The sequence below is a fragment of the Ascaphus truei genome, chromosome 5 (genome assembly GCF_040206685.1).
Source record: "Ascaphus truei isolate aAscTru1 chromosome 5, aAscTru1.hap1, whole genome shotgun sequence".
Classification (NCBI taxonomy): Eukaryota; Metazoa; Chordata; class Amphibia; order Anura; family Ascaphidae; genus Ascaphus; species Ascaphus truei.
Window position 1 is genome coordinate 235,265,710 of NC_134487.1, and position 18,212 is coordinate 235,283,921.

The 18,212-nt window shown below is 47.7% G+C and overlaps 1 protein-coding gene across 1 annotated transcript; it reads left to right on the top strand.

Moving 5' to 3' along the window:
• Positions 1-14,951: 14,951 nt before the first annotated feature.
• Positions 14,952-17,782, top strand: LOC142494722 (uncharacterized). The gene is made up of 4 exons (XM_075599157.1): positions 14,952-15,215; positions 16,607-16,684; positions 17,048-17,728; positions 17,775-17,782. The coding sequence occupies exons 2-4, from the start codon at positions 16,636-16,638 to the stop codon at positions 17,780-17,782; spliced, it is 738 nt and encodes a 245-aa protein (XP_075455272.1). The 5' UTR covers positions 14,952-15,215; positions 16,607-16,635.
• Positions 17,783-18,212: the final 430 nt, after the last annotated feature.

Consider the following 18,212-nt stretch of genomic DNA (forward strand, 5'->3'; position numbering starts at 1 on the left):
CCGTGCATCTCCTCTGTGTCATTAACTATTCATAAGTTCATCACATGTGAAAATCACATCTTTGAAACTATGTAATTAGCCATGGCAATGTACACATTATATGGTGTGTACGTCAAACACTCACCTTCCATTCTTGATGATGACATTGATGGTGAGGACACGTGTTCTGTCTGAGCTGGTACAGGTGACACAGGAGCTGACACAGGAGCTGGCACAGGTGACACAGGAGCTGGCGGAGCAACTATATAGAAGAAAAACATCAGAAACGTACTTTATGTGAATTATGTACACATGACAGTATCTGTAGTGGGAGTACTGATGTAAAAATATCAGCATTAATGAACGATATAACAATCATATGCTTAGCTCGATCTGTACATTATCCATCTTAACACAAATGTACATGTTAACATGATCAAGATACACATTTTGGACAGCATACAACTTACTGTACATAGAATGTTAATGCAGATATGTATGAAGATATGTGTACTACTATTCACTGGTCTGTTCTACATACACTGCATATGTTAGGCATTATTAGAGCCACAATAAGTGACATCACTGCCATGAATGAAAACAATACTCTATGCTTACAATTCTGCCCATAATTGTTTAACATTGTACGATATTTCTTCAAAATGAGTATGAACTTTTAGGAGAAGCAGAGGTGGCGCGGAATGTGGGTGACACTCAGCATCACATGCAGTGTGTCGCTCACAGATGCTACTAGTGTGAGAAGGTGGCGTATCAGTTACGTTACAATAGTTATTTCAAACACTAATGACTAAGCTACGTTTTAATATATCGTCTAATGGTTGTTTAAAGTAGTCATATAATTAGCATTTCAAATGACTGTCATGAACTTAGCTTCACATTGTCACCTTCTACCACCTCTATCCCCCCCCCAACACTTCACCCCACCCATGCCCCCATGAGCTGCCTCTTTTCCCCCCACCAGCCCCTCTGTTCACCTCCATGCTATGATTACATATTAGTTGAAGTTGTTTTAACACACAGGTACATGAGCGTAATTACAATATAAAGTTATCTATATATGAACACAATTTCATTCTATATGGTACATGTTGGTATTTATGCTCACATGAGGCAACATGAACCACTAACAGAGCATTAATAACCAATTAGGGAATGTCTGTGTGAAAGTTCATAATGTTTGCCTTTCACTTGAGAATATTCCAGGAAGGACTTTAATATGCAGTAAGGGCCTATTTAGAGGTATTACATAGATACACAAATATATACATATATTCTATCAATATATAGATCACAGATACATCAAATAGTGAATTATGTTTTTTTGATCACATACACAAAATAACCAACAACACAGTGATGACACCCATTAATGTCAGAAAGGATGACTGCGGGTGTGTTTAGTGGGTATGCATGTTAACCCTGTGTGTGATCCAAGCTGTGACCATACTTGAAGCTTAAACCTATAGTGGAACGATGTGGAATGGTTTGTAAATTAAAAGATGGCAGTGTGTGCTATTTTGAATATCATTACACATAATCCCTTCCTGCAGTTCAAGTGGTGTGTGCTGGCTCAAAATGGTGTAAGGCAGGATTGCAGAGCCAATACATGCAAATGAGCATACACATATAATATATATCTATATAATATCAAGATATATATATATATATATATATATATATATATATATATATATATATATATAATCAAAAAATAAATAGATGATACCGTTCTGTGGCTAACAAAATGCTTTTATTTGTGCGAGCTTTCGAGATACACTGATCACTTCTTCCGGCGATGTTACAATGAATGAAGCAAGGATTACTTAAAAACAGTGTCTCTTGGAATGTTATCTGTGCTGGTCCTTCCCCCGGTGTGGATGTGTTTTATGGCTAGAGGTGTCAAAGGGTAACTGAAAGCAAGTGAAGAAAGAGTGTGTATGTGTATCAGTGTGAATAAAAATGAATGGAGAGCCCACAGTATAAACAGTGCTCTACACAAGGTGTGTCTGGAGTGAGAGGGATATAAATGGTGTGGGTGGGTGTGGAAATGTGAGAGTTTGTAGCACAACTAAAAGTGTGTGTGGATACTATGTGGTCCCTATTGGTGTATAGGGATGGAAAAATAAGGAGTATTAGTATGTGTGAGAGACAGCTGTGTGTGCATACATATAGCACAGTATGTACAGACATGGCCTTTAGCGCTCATGGGAAGAGAGTTTGCTAGTGTCAGTAATGACTCATAAAATTTCGATCTCAGATCATCAGATCGTTCATCTTATGGCCAGAGTCAGAGAAATGTTCGCCAACAGGACTGTCTCTTGTTCCGCGTGTGATGCTGTGGCGATGCAGGTTCATTCTCTTGTTTAGCCCCTGTCCTGTCTCACCTATGTAGTAGCAGCCCCCTGGGCATTTCATGCACATGAAGAGATACACGACATTGCTGGAGGAACAGGTGAACCCTCCTCTGATTTTGTATTCCCGATTCTTGTGTGGTATTTGTATTGTGTCCGCTGTGTAGAGCATTGCGCAGGTTTTGCATCTTGGGTCCTGGCATGGTTTTATCCCGCATTCAGTTGTACTGCTGAATACTTTACTCCTCACCATAATATTCTTGAGATTATGGGGTTGTCTGTATGATAATAAGGGTGCTTCAGGGAAGACCTGTTGCAGTCTTGTATCTTCCTGGAGGATGGGTTGTAGTTTCCTGGCGATCTTGCGTAGGGCTCCTAGGTGTGGGTTATATGTGACCACCAAAGGAACCCTGTCGCTTGTCTCCTTCTGTTTGTATTCAAGGAGATCACTTCTTGGTATTCTGGTGGCTTTGTAAATTTGCTGGTCTATAATTCTGTGGTTATATCCACGGTTTATAAAGTCTGATCTCAAGGCTTTAATCCGCTGGTCTCTGTCTGCTGTGTCGGAGCATATCCGGTTGTATCGTATGGCTTGACTGTAGATGGTTGCATGTTTGGTGTGTGTCGGGTGGAAGCTGTTGTCCCTCAAATAGCTGGCTCTGTCTGTAGGTTTGCGGTATACAGAAGTCTGTAGTTGGTTGTTCTTTATAGTAATGGTGGTGTCTAGAAAATGTACTTCATCCGGGGAATGGGTGAGTTTGAGGTTGATGGTCGGGTGGAAAGTATTGAAGTTGTCATAGAACTGTAGGAGGTCCTGTTCGCAAGAGGTCCAAATCAGGAGGATGTCATCGATGTAGCGAAGGTATGTAAGGGGTTTAAAGTGACAGGTGGACAGAAAGTCACTTTCCAGTTTTGCGCAGAACAGATTGGCATACTGTGGTGCCATCCGAGTACCCATAGCAGTCCCGGTTGTCTGGAGGTATGTGTCATTTCCAAATGTGAAGTAGTTATGGGTCAGAATAAATTCAATGCATTTAGTCACTGTCTCTGTGAGTGGCTCCTGCGATCCCAGAAAGTATCTGCAGGCTGAAATCCCATCCTCGTGGGGGATGTTTGTATAAAGTGACTCTACATCCATAGTTGCTAGTAGTGTTCCTGTAGGGAGGGGGCCAATGGCATTCAGTTTGTTTAGCAGGTCGGTGGTATCCTGGATATAGCTGGGTGTTCCTGACAAGTGGTTTTAGAATGCCCTCCACCCAGCCAGAAATATTCTCGGTAAGTATGCCAGATCCAGAGATAATAGGGCGCCCAGGGTTACCCTCTTTGTGAATTTTAGGGAGCATGTAGAATGTGCCAGGTTTTGGGTTACAGTAGCTGGTATCAGGTCCAGAATTTGTTCTCTTGTGTGGATCGGGAGTGTTTTAATGATCCTGTTGAGTTCTCGCATGTATTTTTTAGTTGGATCCTCCTGCAGTTGGGTGTAGTACTTTGAATCAGAGAGTTGCCTGTGTGCTTCCCGCAGGTAGTCTGTGGTGTTCATTATGACCACTGCTCCTCCCTTGTCCGCAGGTTTGATTGTTATGTTGTGGTTGGCCTTTAGCGATTCTATGGCTCTCCTCTCCATCAGTGTCAGATTATATGTTTGTTTCCTTACTTTGTCCAGGATGGTGGTTTTGGCGCTATATCTGAAGCTTTCAATGTACCTGTCCAATGTGGGGTTGCGCCCAGTTTGTGGGAGCCAGTTGGATTTTTGCTTCTCCCTGCTCATGTGCAACGGCTCTCCTTCTGCCGTGTTGGCATAATCTTGGTTGTGTCTGTCATGGAAGAACTCCTTAAGACGCAGCCTTCTGAAGTATTCTTCTAGGTCACTGCACAGCTCAATCTTGTCCATAGGCTTGGTAGGGCAGAATGTGAGACCCTTTGATAATACTGAGGACTCTGCTTGATTAGGTGTGTAATCTGAGAGGTTAACAGTGCAGTCCTGCTCTTGGTGACTGTCAATGTTTGTATTATTAGTTGTTGTGCTGGCTGCTGCAGAGTATCTCATTCTTAGCCTCAGTCTGTGCAGTTTCTTTTCCTTATTGCTAATTAGACCCTTCAGGAGTTTTTCATGAAATGTTTGGAGTCCTCTCCATGTGTCTATGTGAATTTCTCCTGTCTCCAGGATGCTGTCTATTGTCACCTTTGTCTTTCTCCTGTTACTGTAACAGATGCTGATGAGATGGTTCCTTAATCTTTCTGAGTTCCTGGCGCACAGTTGTTGGGAGAATTTTGTGTTGTATGTGGTAGCAAGTGGGTGTTTGAGGACGAGTCCTTTCGGGATCAGATGCTCCTTCTTGCATTTTTCTGAGGAAGATGATATCGCTGTCTAGTTGTGCCTGTTTTTTCAGTAAATCCTTTAGCTTTTAGCATTTAGCTTCATTTAGCTTAATTTAGCTTCATTTGGGTGCGGTACAATGTGGTATCTTCCATATTTTCATGTAGAGGTACATGTACACACTCTTTCTTCACTTGCTTTCAGTTACCCTTTGACATCTCTAGCCATAAAACACATCCACACCGGGGGAAGGACCAGCACAGATAACATTCCAAGAGACACTGTTTTTAAGTAATCCTTGCTTCATTCATTGTAAAATCGCCGGAAGAAGAGATCAGTGTATCTCGAAAGCTCGCACAAATAAAAGCATTTCGTTAGCCACAGAACGGTATCATCTATTTATTTTTTGATTATTGAAGCTCAGCTAACACGGTACTGATACCTCTACATGTGTGTGTATATATATATATATATATATATATATATATATATATATATATATATATATATATATATATATATATGAAAAAATCACATTCAGTTGGCACACTGTAAACAACAGAAAAAATGCTGATGCTTGTCCCATGTGCACATGTAAATAAATAGGTTTTACCAGATTGGAGTCCGGAAAAAACGAGACAGCACACAGTCTAGTAAGTCCAATAGAACTATATTCAGTATAACATGGCACCACATCCAACGTTTCGATCAACCAAGCGTGACCTTCCTCAGGGAAAGCAATAAGTGAATGCTAATGATCCCCCTTATATACCCACACTAATCAAAAATAAAACAAACTCACCCGTGTAAGGGCAATAGACTCTTGTCTATTAGATTGTCACATGTTAGACTAACACTTCTTATGCCTTGTGGTCCATCTATTTTGAAATAGAATGTTTTGACTTTATATTGTATCACTTTGCCGATTTTAGACTTTTTTGGTCAATGTAATTATAGTATTTATTATAGTTGAGCAGTTACAACATTTCACTGTAATATGATACACATATTCTTAAATGGTAGTTTTGTATTATATTACTTTTGGGTTACGTGGTTATGTGTTGGAGCATGCCATCATGGGTAAAATTTAGGTTTATAACATTATAGCAGTATAATTCACTCTTTTATAACCTTGAGTGTATTTACAGTTTCTATGTATGTGCTGTAACAACATGCCAGAGCCTTTATAGTGCTGCCCCAGTTGTCACTAGCCCTCTTTTCTTTGACTAGTTTTGCGCAAGTGTCATGTTGACATGAGTACTCTTTTGGTTAAATCCATGCGCATGCGCGCTTATGCGCGATATGGGGATAGACGCAGAGACATAGGGATTTCTATGTGCAACATACTGCATACATCGCGGGGCACTGTGAGGTTCGCGCATGCGCGAACCGTCACTAGATAGACGCAGAGACATAGGGATTTCTATGCGCAGCCTACTGCAGTCATCGCGGGGCATTGTGAGGTTCGCGCATGCGCGAACCGCCACTAGATTAGATCTATGTGCTACACATGCCACCATAGTTCCTCACGAGAAGCCTAATTATCAAATCCAAGATGGCTATGCGTTCCAGCACATGCCTGCGGGTCACAGCGGCGCGGTTTCGCGGGCAATCTTGCCCTTACACGGGTGACTTTGTTTTATTTTTGATTAGTGTGGGTATATAAGGGGGATCATTAGCATTCACTTATTGCACGTCCCTGAGGAAGGTCACGCTTGGTTGATCGAAACGTTGGATGTGGTGCCATGTTATACTGAATATAGTTCTATTGGACTTACTAGACTGTGTGCTGTCTCGTTTTTTCCGGACTCCAATCTGGTAAAACCTATTTATTTATATATAAATATAAAAAAAAAAATATATATATATATATATATATATATATATATATATATATATATATATATATATATATATATATCTACTATATATTTCTGAAAGTGTTCTATGTGTCTATGTGTCCAGGTCTGTATGTGTCTCCCTGTGTCCCTCCCTGTGTCCCTAGCGGCAATCCCATTGGACCTGCCTCAGGCCAATGACATTGCTCCCTTGGCCCACCCGCCCCCGCACACCTCACACCACTGCCTCAGGCCAATGAGATTGCTCCCTTGGCCCCACACCCGCCCCCCGCACACCTCTCATTGGCCTGCGCCCAACATACCAAACACACCAACACCACTGCCACACTCTCCCAGCCCTCACTGACCTTTGGGAATGCTTCACAGCACCTAAACCTCAGTTCTCTGGGAGATTTGGTAACGCTTCACAGCACCTAACCCTCATTGCTCTGGGAGACGACGCTTCACAGCTCTCACCTCTCAACCAAAACAACTGCGGAATCAGGTACAGACTCTTAGCTATAATTATATATATTCTTTTCACCACTGCAACACTACCCACTCTCACACAACACCGCACGGTCACCCCACCTCCACACAACGCACCATCACGGAACAACACACCACCTGTTAACAACCACCCCCCCACAAATGCACACCACGAAGCACGCCATACCTCTCCCGGTAGGGCCTCACACATCACCTTAACACTCCTGCAACATCAATGCTTCACTATATGACATAGCACTCATTCCATTCTAATACACCTCCTCACACATGTCTGCTTTATGCACAACAAAAAAAAACCTCCAGGGACCACACATCTCGCCTTCCCCCTGCTGCCACATCCGTGTTTCAATCTACACAACAAACCCTCCTGGATACCGCCCCCCCCCCCACCCCCCCAAACACTCCCGTCCCACAAATGCCCCCCCAACCCCCAAAACACTCCCGTCACAAAAATGCCCCCCCCAACCCCCCCAAACACTCCCATCCCATGGATGCCCCCCCACCGCCCACAAACACTCCCGTCGCCCGGATGCCCCCCCACAAATTACTCCCGGACACCACAACACCCCACAAACCCTCTCTCACTACCTCCGTTCAGGGCCCGCATCCCAAGCGCGCACGTGGAGCGCCAACAATACATCCACACCAAACCCTCCTCTATACCGCCCGCACCACACTAATAAACTCCCGTCGGCCGGATGCCCCCCCCCCAAACACTACCATCACCCGGATGCCCCCCCAACCCCTCCAAACAGTCCCGTCCCACAGATGCCCCCTCCCCAACCCCCCCAAACACTCCCGTCGCAAGGATGCCCCCCCACCCCCCCAAAACACTCCCGCCCCACAGATGCCCCACTTCACCCCCCTCCCAAACACTCCCGTTGCACGGATGCCCCCCCCCCCAAACACTCCCGCCAAACGGATGCCCCCCCCACCCCCCTCCCAAACACTCCTGTCGCCCGGATGCCCCCCCAAATACTCCCGTCGCCCGGATGCCCCCCCACAAATAACTCCCGTACACCACAACACCCCACAAACCCTCTCTCACTACCTCCGTTCAGGGCCCGCATCCCAAGCGCGCACGTGGAGCGCCAACAATACATCCACACCAAACCCTCCTCTATACCGCCCGCAACACACTAATGAACTCCCGTCGGCCGGATGCCCCCCCCCCCAACCCCCCCAAACACTACCATCAGCCGGATGCCCCCCCACCCCCCCAAACAGTCCCGTCGCATGGATGCCCCCCCCAACCCCCCAAAACACTCCCATTGCCCGGATGCCCCCCCTCACCCCCACAAACACTCCCGTCCCACGGATGCCCCCCCACCCCCCCAAAACACTCCCATCGCACGCCCCCCCGCAAACACTCCTGTCGCCCGGATGACCCCCCACCCCCCCCAAACACTCCCGTCCCACGGATGCCCCCCCAACCCCCCCAAACACTCCCATCCCACGGATGCCCCCCCCCCCATCACCCCCAAACACTCCTGTCGCACGGATGCCCCCCTCCACCCCCCCTCCAAACACTCCCCTCCCACAGATGCCCCCCCACCACCCCCCAAACACTCCCCTTGCCCGGATACCCCCCCACCCCCCCACAAACACTCCCATCCCACGGATGCCCCCCCACCCCCCCCAAACACTCCCGTCGCCCGGATGCCCCCCCACCCCCCCCAAACACTCCCGTCACATGGATGCCCCCCCCAAACACTCCCGTCGCACGGATGCCCCCCTCCCACCCCCCCAAAACACTCCTGTCCCACGGATGCCCCCCCCCAAACACTCCCATCACCCGGATGCCCCCCCACAAATAACTCCCGTACACCACAACACCCCACAAACCCTCTCTCACTACTTCCGTTCAGGGCCCTCATCCCAAGCGCGCACATGGAGCGCCAACACTACCTCCGTTCAGGGCCCGCATCCCAAGCGTGCACGTGGAGCGCCAACAATACATCCACACCAAACCCTCCTGTATACCGCCCGCACCACACTAATAAACTCCCGTCGCACGGATGCCCCCCCTCCAACCCCCCAAACACTCCCGTCCCACGGATGACCCCCCACCACCCCACAAACACTCCCGTCGCACGAATGCCCCCCCACCACCCCCCCAAACACTCCCATCGCACGGATGACCCACCACCAGCCCCTCAACACTCCCGTCCCACGGATGCCCCCCCAAACACTCCCGTCGCATGGATGCCCCCCCCAACTCCCCCCAAACACTCCCGTCCCATGGATGCCCCCCCACCCCCTCAAACACTCCCATCACCCAGATGCCCCCCCACAAATAACTCCCGTACACCACAACACCCCACAAACCCTCTATCACTACCTCCGTTCAGGGCCCGCATCCCAAGCACGCACATGGAGCGCCAAAAAACATCCACACCAAACCCTCCTCTATACCGCCCGCACCACACTAATAAACTCCCGTCACACGGATGCCCCCCCTCCAACCCCCCAAACACTCCCGTCCCATGGATGACCCCCCACCACCCCACAAACACTCCCGTCACACGAATGCCCCCCCCCCCCCAAACACTCCCGTCGCACGGATGCCCCCCCACCACCCCCCCAAACACTCCCGTCACACGGATGACCCACCACCACCCCCTCAACACTCCCGTCCTACGGATGCCCCCCCAAACACTCCCGTCGCACGGATGCCCCCCCCAACACCCCCCAAACACTCCTGTCACACGGATGCCCCCCCCACCACCCCCCAAACACTCCAGTCGCACGAATGCCCCCCCACCACCCCCCCAAACACTCCCGTCGCACGGATGCCCACCCACCACCCCCACAAACACTCCCGTCGCACGGATGACCCACCACCACCCCCTAAACACTCCCGTCCCACGGATGCCCCCCCAAACACTCCCGTCGCACGGATGCCCCCCCCAACACCCCCCAAACACTCCCGTCACACGGATGCCCCCCCCCACCACCCCCCATACACTCCAAAATCAACACAATGCACATTAAGTGCTCTGGAACACCTCTCCCCTGGAACATGAACCGGCCACACACCAAAACCTGCCCCTAAACACACACACACAACACAAAATCACCTCAAACATTAAATAATAAAATATATTTTAACAAAATAAATTCTGCCGTCTGTGTAATTTCTCACACAAACACTCTACACACACACACGCAACACCCATAACACATGCACCCCTCCCTGCCCTTTGCCCCCTGCCCCTCCCTGCCCTTTCCCCACCCTCCCCTCCCTGCCCTTTCCCCACCCGCCCCTCCCTGCCCTTTCCCCACCTGCCCCTCCATGCCCTTTCCCCACGCCCCTCCCTGCCCTTTCCCCACGCCCCTCCCTGCCCTTTGCCCTTCCACGCCCCTTGCCCCCCCCGCCTTCCACGCCCCTTGGCCCCCCCGCCCTTCCACGCCCCTTGGCCCCCCCCTCGCCCTTCCACACCCCTCCCCCCCGCCCTTCCACTCCATGCCCCCTGCCCTTCCACGCCCGGGCAACGCCGGGTATATCAGCTAGTATATAAATATATATATATATATATGAACTATCATCACCAAGCTGATTATATAGAGAGAGAGAGAGAGAGAGAGAGAGAGAGAGAGAGAGGGCCCTCATCCCAAGCGCGCACATGGAGCGCCAACACTACCTCCGTTCAGGGCCCGCATCCCAAGCGTGCACGTGGAGCGCCAACAATACATCCACACCAAACCCTCCTGTATACCGCCCGCACCACACTAATAAACTCCCGTCGCACGGATGCCCCCCCTCCAACCCCCCAAACACTCCCGTCCCACGGATGACCCCCCACCACCCCACAAACACTCCCGTCGCACGAATGCCTCCCCACCACCCCCCCAAACACTCCCATCGCACGGATGACCCACCACCAGCCCCTCAACACTCCCGTCCCACGGATGCCCCCCCAAACACTCCCGTCGCATGGATGCCCCCCCCAACTCCCCCCAAACACTCCCGTCCCATGGATGCCCCCCCACCCCCTCAAACACTCCCATCACCCAGATGCCCCCCCACAAATAACTCCCGTACACCACAACACCCCACAAACCCTCTATCACTACCTCCGTTCAGGGCCCGCATCCCAAGCACGCACATGGAGCGCCAAAAAACATCCACACCAAACCCTCCTCTATACCGCCCGCACCACACTAATAAACTCCCGTCGCACGGATGCCCCCCCTCCAACCCCCCAAACACTCCCGTCCCATGGATGACCCCCCACCACCCCACAAACACTCCCGTCACACGAATGCCCCCCCCCCCAAACACTCCCGTTGCACGGATGCCCCCCCACCACTCCCCCAAACACTCCCATCGCACGGATGACCCACCACCACCCCCTCAACACTCCCGTCCTACGGATGCCCCCCCAAACACTCCCGTCGCACGGATGCCCCCCCCAACACCCCCCAAACACTCCCGTCACACGGATGCCCCCCCCACCACCCCCCAAACACTCCAGTCGCACGAATGCCCCCCCACCACCCCCCCAAACACTCCCGTCGCACGGATGCCCACCCACCACCCCCACAAAGACTCCCGTTGCACGGATGACCCACCACCACCCCCTAAACACTCCCGTCCCACGGATGCCCCCCCAAACACTCCCGTCGCACGGATGCCCCCCCCAACACCCCCCAAACACTCCCGTCACACGGATGCCCCCCCCCACCACCCCCCATACACTCCAAAATCAACACAATGCACATTAAGTGCTCTGGAACACCTCTCCCCTGGAACATGAACCAGCCACACACCAAAACCTGCCCCTAAACACACACACACAACACAAAATCACCTCAAACATTAAATAATAAAATATATTTTAACAAAATAAATTCTGCCGTCTGTGTAATTTCTCACACAAACACTCTACACACACACACACAACACCCATAACACACGCACCCCTCCCTGCCCTTTGCCCCCTGCCCCTCCCTGCCCTTTCCCCACCCTCCCCTCCCTGCCCTTTCCCCACCCGCCCCTCCCTGCCCTTTCCCCACCTGCCCCTCCATGCCCTTTCCCCACGCCCCTCCCTGCCCTTTCCCCACGCCCCTCCCTGCCCTTTGCCCTTCCACGCCCCTTGCCCCCCCCGCCTTCCACGCCCCTTGGCCCCCCCGCCCTTCCACGCCCCTTGGCCCCCCCCTCGCCCTTCCACACCCCTCCCCCCCGCCCTTCCACTCCATGCCCCCTGCCCTTCCACGCCCGGGCAACGCCGGGTATATCAGCTAGTATATAAATATATATATATATATATGAACTATCATCACCAAGCTGATTATATAGAGAGAGAGAGAGAGAGAGAGAGAGAGAGAGAGAGAGAGAGAGAGAGAGAGAGAGAGAGGTTTTTTTTTTATGAAGGTATTATATTTTGGCGGGAAGATTGATGTAAACATTTAGATACGACACGTGTAGTACAGTAAGATGTTTCACCTGGTGGGAATTCATGTTCGTAGATTCCGATATCCCTGTCCCCTGGCAAACCCTCCATGACGACCGGAAGAAAATTTTCATGCATCTGCTCCTCCAATGGAGTTAACGTTAGAGCTGGTGCTGGCGGGCCGCTTCCAGTGCCAGAAGCATGCATCCATTGTGCTTGGATTTTTTTTTTTTAAATTCGCCTTGATACACTGGCGACACTCTTTATTCGAGCTTGGCTAGTCCCACGAATTCGGGTATACCCGGGTGTATTGAGGTTTGTGACTGTTTTCTGCCCGAGTGCATTGAGTTATTTTCCAAGCAGGGATTGAAGCATTTTATTCCCGCTGGCTGCAATACTGCACAGTATATATATATATACTGCATTACAATTCATGAATTTATGCCATCTGGTAGACACGCGAAGCATTGCAGCCTATTAAATCCTAATCATTATCATTTAACAGATCAGCCGCCCATCAGCCAGGCATGAACCCAGGCTGGGAAGGCAAATGCAACGGGGCTTGTTAGAGGTGAGGAGTGGCGCATTCCAGGTATCTGCCAGGTACATACCGGGTATTTGCTCGAATAAAGTGTGTCGGTGCAGTATCATCAAATCTCTTCCTACAATTCGTCTGGCTCCTGACACAATTCCCACACGCAGACACAGCCACTGTAATTTGGTCCCACATTTCTTTCTTCACGGCTGAACTTGTCCGTCCTTGAAATACATAACAATTATGTTAAGTTAATATTTAATTTAATGACGAATATATAAAATATGTGCTAACTGTTGAAAGAGATAGATAACATGCTGGTTTCTCTTGAATATGTATGGCACATGAGTATTTCATTTATGTGGAGACATACAAAGCTAAGGAAGCTTGCGTGAATGTTCAATGAACATAGAAAATCACATTTTAAGGATTCTTAGGTATGGTGTAAACTATGAAGGATTATGGGCCTCATGCAGTAAGCGACGATTATGTGAAATCGGCAAGCTTATCGATTAGTCATGTTATTGGCGTTTTTCCCTCTCCGTATGCAGTAAGTGCCGAATACATTCAAAATCAACCAGAAAACAAATCCGCCCACTCTCACGATGATGAGCCGATCACACACAGGTGTATCGGCGTGCGTGGCGGGGTGCTGTTAGGTTGCACAATCACAAATCTTGCTGAATCAGGCGAAACAAGCATGTTTTTGATTGCGCGCCATATTTAAAGGCAACGTGTACTGCTAATCATTCTCTGTGTTGTTGGGAGTGAGAGAGAGAGAGAGACGCACAGAGCTGGACGATTGAAGATTTGCATATTGACTGAGAGACTTGTTGTGTATTGGGTGAGCTTTGTCCTTTGTTGTTTTGTTTACATCTTTGTCTTGTTTTATATGTGGAAGTGGGTCGTGTGATTGCCTGTACATTTCTTGTCTGTTTTTTGTGAGTGCTGGAAGTATGCCCGCAAAGCGTGGGAAGAGTGATGCTGGTGGGAGTGGGAGTGCTACTCGTGCGAGTACGCGTCGGAGTGAACGTTCTGTTCAGGGGAGTGATGTTGCTGGTGCACCGAGTGGTGTTGCTGGGAGTGGGAGTGCTGGTGCTGGGAGTGGGAGTGCTGTTGTTGGGAGTGGGAGTGCTGGTGCTGCGAGTGGTGTTGCTGGGAGTGGGAGTGCTGTTGTTGGGAGTGGGAGTGCTGTTGCTGTGAGTGGGAGTGCTGGTGCTGGGAGTGGGAGTGCTGTTGCTGTGAGTGGGAGTGCTGGTGCTGGGAGTGCTGGTGCTAGGAGTGTGAGTGCTGGTGCTAGGAGTGTGAGTGCTGGTGCTAGGAGTGTGAGTGCTGGTGCTAGGAGTGGGAGTGCTGGTGCTGGGAGTGCTGCTGGTGGCGCAGTTGCTGATGGGGTGTCTGGTGGTGGCGTGCTTGCTGGTGGCCAGCTTTTGGAGGCTCTTCCATTGGAAGAAGGAGAGTCCAGTCAGCACCAGCCAAGCTCTGACCCTAAACCTGCTCGGAAAAAACGTGTGGAGAAGCCACGTAATCCTCGCTTCAATGACCAGGAAAATAGGGCTCTTGTCACTGGCATTCTGGAGCACTATGACAGTCTCTATGGACATTTAGTAGGTAAGTGTAACTTTACATTTATTATTCAAATACATGTGATCCTAGGTCATCTGAGTTTTGTTCATATGCAAATATGGGTACACAATATCTTTCTATGTTCATTAGTGTGGAAACACAGCTTTTTATCATGCCTTACAAGGACAAATAAACACAGGCGGTCAATTTGCCAGAACTGCATACAATATGAATGCAACCTTGCTTACATGTATAGGTTTAGTAGTGAATGCTCATGTGCTTCACATATTACACATAAAACAGCATGTTTGCTATCTCTTGGAACAGCTAGCAGTGTAGGAAACTGGTGCTTATATTATTATTAATTTACCTCATATCTTTTATATGTTTTTCAAGGGCGGACAAGTGCAGCAAGCAAAAAAGAAATGTGGGACACAATAGTCATTGGTGTCAATGCCTGTGGGAATAGTGTCAGGGACAAGTATCATTGTCGGAAAAGATTTGATGATATTAGGTCCAAATTGAAAAAGAAAATACAAGACCAACGCGTGCATGCTACTGGCACTGGAGGTGGGCCCACACCACAACGTCTCATATTGACTCCATTGGAGGAGCTGCTTCGGCCAAAATTACTTACCGTCGTCGTGGAAGGCTTGGCTGGTGACCGTGACATTGGAATTTATCCGTCACAATTTCCAGCAGGTGATAAATATTACTGTACTAGGCGTGTCGTTGCTTACAGTTATTTTGCATATTTACACTGCTTTTTATACTGTCTTCACAATATAAGCATACCTGCATCTATATATGTATATGTCTGATTCTGTATATATATATCTCAAAATAGACATATATGTAGTAGTCCTACTAAAAGCAGTAACTAATATAGCACGTGCCATTGCGTGCTCATTTACATGTGAATTCCCAAAATGCATAGCTGCAGTGGAAGCAATTGATGGTGGGCGAAGATGGGGAACAACAGGGTAGTACACATGTGTAACACATGTTCATGAGAAATTATTAGTAGCTACAGGTACAGAACAGAAATATGTATCATATTATTGTGTATTTTATTGATTTTACTCCGACAAACATGACATTACTGCCTATTTTAAGCATGCATCAAAGAAATTGCATGTAACGGCCTACAAACATCACTGGCACTAACACATCTATAGTTGCTTATGAAAAGGTCCATTTTTGCTTTATGTCATATACAGACAGCATAATGAGGCACACGTATCATATGTTATGTCATTGTTTTCATAACTTAAACACTGCAGATGACTACTTAGCTCATCTACCATTGTGTTAAAGCAGCTGCAATTAATATCTCATCACAGCATACACTTCAACAGAGGGGGTGGGGTTCAGCACACACACTAATTACAGCCTCATTTCACGGTCAACTTAGTTCACACCATTTGCACCTGTTTCAAGTCATTGAAAGGTGTGGCTGATTAGGCTTTTTGGGGAAGGGAATACCTTTCTTACAACCTGAATAGCACAACTGAAGTTAATCACACTCATTTGAAAGCTTAACTCTAGCTACTAAATGCCCCAACAACTCATTACTTATCAAAGCGTACGTCACACATTAGTTCACTCATATCTATAGTTGAACTACTATCAAAGACACATTATCACACACTGCATGTGTTGTCTTGTTGAGTCACAGCCACATTCAGGTGTGCCACATCTTCGATTAATGTACCACACATATCCTCTACCAAAAACAACACTTTTTGCAATATGACCACCTTCATGATAACCATTGTGAATGGTCATCTCATGATAGTTATGTACATTATGATACTGATATCACTACACAACATATGATTTTTATGTACTCATTTAATCTATTTATCCTCACGCATTACTGCAGAAACATAGTATGTTGTATGTTAGGGAACTCAAAAATTCTAAGTACACAGGCATGTACAGTGTTATTACAACTATTTATGTTCACTTTCACACACATTTTCGGTTAAGGAACTGATGTTGTTAGTTAATCATAAATACAGAACATACAATAAGTGTTTGTTCAATATTTACACATGTAAATGTAAAACTTATGTTATTGTTATATATAGTTGCCCCTGGAGGACATGTGTCACCTGAGATGGAACAAGTGTCTTCACCTGGGTCAGCCAGCTCAACACTACTAGAAGGTGAGTGTATCATTTGCTGGCCATATAATATGTGCTCTTCTATATGTTATGTTGTCATGTGCATTATTTGTTTTGCACATCTTCTTTAAATAGGATTACTTAGTGTCAGTGAAAATTAAGTGTAAGGCAACATGTATTGTGTTAGTGATGTTAATTATCATGTAGGACTTCTGAGTTTAGAGCAACTTTTCATTCATTCATATTTCATACTGAGTCCAAACATTATTCGTAAGTCAAGGTAGTTTTTAATGAGGTTATAAAACGTATGCTAACATGTTAGGTGTTACTTAGGACACAGTACAATTACATAGTAACACAGCATACATTAACATGCCATTTAATAATGTGTACATTTCTTTTTAGAACATCATGGTGATGAGGATGATGAGTATGATGAGGATGACGCCACAGAAGAGACTGAAATACAATCATGTGACCATGAAGAGGTGCCAATAGAAACTGTTGTACCGCCAAATCGTCCATCAACTTCCACATACGATGCAATTGTAGCTTCAGAGGGAAAAATAGTGGACGCAGAAAATCGTCGCCATTCAGACATGATGACAGTGCTGGAAAGGATGATTGGACTGCAGGAAGAAACAGTATCACAATTGGCACATCTCCACAGAGTCTTCATTGAAGTGCCTAAACAGTTGCAAAAAATCAACACCTCATTCGAAGCATTAGTTGTTCAGCAAACACAAGCTAATTACTGGAGAATGACTAATGTACCACAATTCAACACCTCCCAGCCAGGATCTGTTCATCCAGGTCAGTTTTCACCACATTCATCTGATATTCATTCACCAGGCCCAAATGTTACCGGTCAAGTAGCAGACATTGCTGTGCAGGTTCCTGATGACATCCTACCGCTGCCATCTGTACAAATTCAGCAGCAGACACCTACAAAGGAGGCGACAAAAACAAAACAAGACACACATGAAACAGACCAACCATCACTTGTGCAGTGTCTACCAACTTGCTCACATGTGTCACTGGGCACAAGCCCTGTCCGTGAACAGTCACTACCCAAAAGCCCTGTAGGTGAGTCGCTGCCCAAAAGCCCTGTAGGTGAATCGCTGCCCAAAAGCCCTGTAGGTGAGTCGCTGCCCAAAAGCCCTGTAGGTGAATCGCTGCCCAAAAGCCCTGTAGGTGAATCGCTGCCCAAAAGCCCTGTAGGTGAATCACTGCCCAAAAGCCCTGTAGGTGAGTCACTGGCCACAAGCCCCGTAGGTGAACAGTCACTGGCCACAAGCCCTGCCCGTGAAGTGCCAGAGGCCACTCAAAGTGGCTCTGTTGTGCCTAAAGTTGGTGGCAAAAGAAAAAGGAAAATTCAAGAGACAACAAGCAGGCCTGTTACTCGCTCGCAAAAGGAACAAAAAAAATAAATGTTATAATTCAGAAAATATGTCTTTGGCCTTGTTTTGTTGACTTCAGATTATCTAATTACTATTGTATGTATGCTGAAGACTGTGTTGTTTCCAAACTTTCAACTATGTTCTTGTACACGTGAAGTTTTGGAAATGTT